The sequence below is a fragment of the Quercus suber genome, unplaced genomic scaffold (assembly GCF_002906115.3).
Source record: "Quercus suber isolate HL8 unplaced genomic scaffold, Cork oak 2.0 scaffold_357, whole genome shotgun sequence".
NCBI lineage: Eukaryota > Viridiplantae > Streptophyta > Magnoliopsida > Fagales > Fagaceae > Quercus > Quercus suber.
This window is the reverse complement of record NW_027069809.1, coordinates 361,464-365,694: the sequence shown is the minus strand read 5'-3', so window position 1 is coordinate 365,694 and position 4,231 is coordinate 361,464. Positions and strand designations below refer to the sequence as shown.

The window sequence follows — 4,231 nt, the reverse complement described above, 5'->3', positions numbered from 1 at the left end:
TTTAAAAGCAAACAAAAAATAAGCCTCTTTAGTTATGCCTAACCCTTTTTTTTTTTTTTGGGGGGAGGAAAAAAAAAAAAAAAATCTAAATGTAGTGAGGTATTGGGCCAGCCGAACAGGCCCAGAAACACTGAGAGGCCTCTTAAGAAGATCTATGTGTCCAAGTTTGTTTTTTTATTTTTTATTATTATTATTATTTTTAAATACCTCTTTACCTATTGATTGTTTAATGATATATTATGTATATGATGCATGTAATCACATTTCTCAATGAATCAGCTTGTGGGGTCCATCCCATGTAGGCCGATAGTTATATGAGGTAATTATTAAGTACTTTTTAAGTACAGTGACGTGATATTCTCTTCTTTCACATTCATAATAGATTCTACTAATTAAATTTATAGTAAAATCTATTATAAATATGAGAAGATAAAGTACCACAACTTGTATCATTTTCCAATTATATGTATTAGATGGATAGTATCATATTTCCATGGTTACTAATCGTGTAAGTTAGCATACTCATAGTAATTTGTGTGATAACTCAGATATTATTAGCATACTCATAGTAATTTGTGTAATAACTTAGATATTATGCTAATAATAATGCTAAAGGTGTAAGTTTTTTCATAACTTATTAATATGGTTAAGTTGTAATCGAAATAATGTTACTTTTACATGCATCTATCACTAACACTACTATACTAGGGGAGAGGGAAGTGGGAGTTTGAATCACTAACAAAGGCATCACAAAAGATGTCATTATCACTAAACTTTCATTTGACTCCTAACATGTTATTTTTGTTGAGGATTTCATTTAATAGCAATACCTTCTTTTTATCTACTATTCACAATTTGTCATATTATTAAGTTGCAACAAATAACAATATCACTTTTATACTTAAGCCAAAACCCTTGTTGAGATAGACCCGTAAATGCAGCCAACAATCAAAACACAAGCATTACTGATCTGAGTATTCAACCACTGCCACTCAAATGGTCATCCCATCCATGTTTATGTTCTTATGTATTATCGGTAAAAAAAATTTCTATAATGTAGATCATTTAATAGGCTAAGAATCTCCTATATGATAGACAATTGAGTGGAAAATTGATGAGTTTACTGATGATACAACCTATAAACAAATGTCCTTGTAGTACAAATAGATGCTAAAAATACAAAAGAATAATAATAATGTTTTTTATTTTTTACTATTTACAATACTTGTTTGGCACTTATTGATTACAAGAGTTAGCCCACCATGTACAGTTGTTCCTTTACTGTTTATAAAGGGATGTCAAATACTTATTTACACTAGAAAAATAAGGGTATCATCTCAAATTGATATTATTTACCATCAAATATACCAAATTTGCAATAGTAAGAAAGAAATTGTGCAATTGTGTGTGAACTAATTTTATTGTAGATGTTATTTTTCTTTCCCCAAATAATTGAGTTTTTTTTTTTTAAGGGAATGATAATAGTTCAGATTTGGAAGAAATCAAGTTCTTCCATCCCAAATCCTTTAACTATTTTACATACAAAACCCTAGTAAATTCTAGGAACTGCATCATAAACTCATCCCATTTATATTTAAAAATGCCAAACCAAAGCTTGCCTATTCCTCTTAGAAATTAAATTTTGTAAAAACGTGATGTAAAACTCATGTTTTACCTCTCAAATTCTAACATGCTACATTATCTTATTACATATTTAAGAATAAATACAATTACACTCAATCAATTATAATAGGTGAAAATGCACTTTTGGTCCCTACATTTTGGGCCTATCCTCAATTTGGTCCTTAAATTGATTTAGCTCTTAGGTCAGTCCCTAATTTTTAAAAATCATTTTTAAAATAGTCCCTACCGTTAACCCAGTAACAGAAAATGCTAAAGTGACAAACGGCATGTCCTACTTGCTGACATGGCACTGACGCAGATATTAAAAAATACCATGTCAGCCTTTTAATTACAAGTGAGCATTTTAATTAATAAAAAAATATTTCTTCTTTTCGTTTCCTTTTTTTTTTTTTTTTTTTCCTTCAGATCCTCTCTTTCTTTGTCTCTTCCATTTTCTCATTGGCCACGCGGACGAGGTACCGAACGAACTCCAGCGAGACCATGACGGACTCGGTGGTCCCCAACGGAACCTCCAGCCGGATCGAGCAGCGGATCGCGACGATTACGCGCTTGTTGTTCGCGTTGGTTATGTCAGATTCCCTGAACCCGGCTGACCTCGCCGTGGAGACCAGCGACTGAGCCGAGGCGAGGTCTTTGCATTCCATGGCGATGATGAGCGGTTCGAAGTGGAGGACGAGTTCGAACTCGGGTTCGGGTTGGGAGCGAGTTGGTGAGTCGAGGAAGAGGAGGGAGATGACCGAGTCGGGATCGACCGAGTCGTGGGAGACGAAGAACCAGGAGCCGCCTTTGGATTTTTTGTTGGGTTGGGTTTGGTGTATGGGTTGGGAGATTGTAGGCGTTGCTGCTTTTTTCTGGGTTGATGTAGGGGTGGATGGTCGGTAGTGGAGGTGGAGATTGGTGTGGCCATGTTTGTGTTTTGGAGATGGAGTTGTCTCGGTGAGTTTGGTTTCGTGTTTGTGGTTTTTTTTTTTTTTTTAATGTGGATTTGTATATTTATTTCTTGGATTTATTGGGTTTGATTTACTGGATGTTTATGGGTTTGATTTCTTAGATTTATTGGGTGGTTTATGAGTTTGATTTCTTGGATTTATTAGGTTTGATTTGTTGGATGTTTATAGGGTTGATTTCTTGAATTTATTGGGTTAGATTTGGGAAGAACATGAAGCATGAAGTTCATGTCCTGGGGAAGAAGAAGAACAATGTTCTTCTGAAAAATAATAAAAAGCAAACCCATATTTTTAAACTGAAAAAGCTTTTTTTTTTCTTAATTTAATTAAATTTATGTTTAATTATTTATTTATTTTTAAATTTCTGACTTGAATTTTTGTTTTAATTTTTTGTTAATTTAAATATGACGTGGCATTTTAAAAATGCTAAATAAGTTTTTTTAATAATATTTTAATATTCACGTCAGTGCCATGTCAGCAAGTAGGACACGCTGTTTGCCATCTCAGCATTTTCTGTCACTGGGTTGATGGTAGAGACTATTTTAAAAATGATTTTTAAAAATCAGGGACTAACCTAGAAGCTAAATCAATTTAAGGACCAAATTGAGAATAGGCCCAAAATATAGGGACCAAAAGTGTATTTTCGCCATTATAATACTCATATATAAATTCAATCAAATTGGGAATTTATTGAGATGTTGTTAGGTATGGTAGGATGTATTAAATTTTAAGTAAAATGCTGATATGACAATCATTATTGAATGGTGTAAAATCTAAATTTTCCACCCCATCCTTCCGAAATTCAGTCTTTATCTTATCATGTGATTGTTCAAATGTCTATTAAATCTTGTTAATGGAATTGGAGGGGCACAGATTGAGTAAGCCCATAGTTGGGGCTTAGGCCTTTTTTTCCTGAGTTTCGGCTCCTGGCTATAATCAAGGGGGGCAACTCTAGGCATACAAAAACCTTGAATTCAAGGCACAATTTACGTAAAAAAAGGACTCTTCCTTAAAAAAAGCCAGTCATTCCCTTTGGCCAAATTACACAGTCCTCTCTACCTAAAAAACCGATGGGGTTACTTTGAAGATTTCCTCACATAAAATTTCACTGATTTTAGTCATTTTACCATTTGAGAGCATCTTCAGCCAACCAAGGCACGTTGAGGAATTTTCCTTTGTTTTGTAAAGTAAACTATAAAGTTAGGTCAAGGGGATCTTATTCGTTTAACCCAGGCTGTATCTTTTTGTGGCTTTATTTGTTATTCCTACTTCCACCTAGGGGCAGCTTGATGCATTTGGGGGCCTAAGGCAAAAATTGGTTATCTTGTTTCATATATAAAATTACTATTAGTCAACATGAACAACGTAGAATTTTTTTTTTTTTTTTTAAGTTTATAAATACAAAAAAAATTGACAAAACTTTTTACTTTTGTTGATATGGCAGATTGGTAATAGTAAGTAAAAGAGTGATTTCAGTGATGAATCTAATTGAAAACTAGTAAAAGTTTACTAACTTGACTATTGTGAATTTTTTTGTGAATTGGTTTTTTCTTTTCTTTTCTTTTTTCTTTTAGAAGTGTTACATTTAGAATATTTTTTATGACAAATCTTAGGTGTTAAGTTGGTTCTTGTTTTCTAGT

General features: G+C 33.0%; 1 protein-coding gene across 1 annotated transcript in view; it reads right to left on the bottom strand.

The window, feature by feature from the left end:
• Positions 1-1,912, bottom strand: part of LOC112023210 (alpha/beta hydrolase domain-containing protein VTE7-like) — a 4,216-nt gene extending 2,304 nt beyond the window's left edge. The window contains exon 1 of the mRNA XM_024055827.2: positions 1,871-1,912. Coding sequence (XP_023911595.2) covers positions 1,871-1,912 — 42 coding nt within the window. The remainder of the gene's footprint in view (positions 1-1,870) is intronic.
• Positions 1,913-4,231: the final 2,319 nt, after the last annotated feature.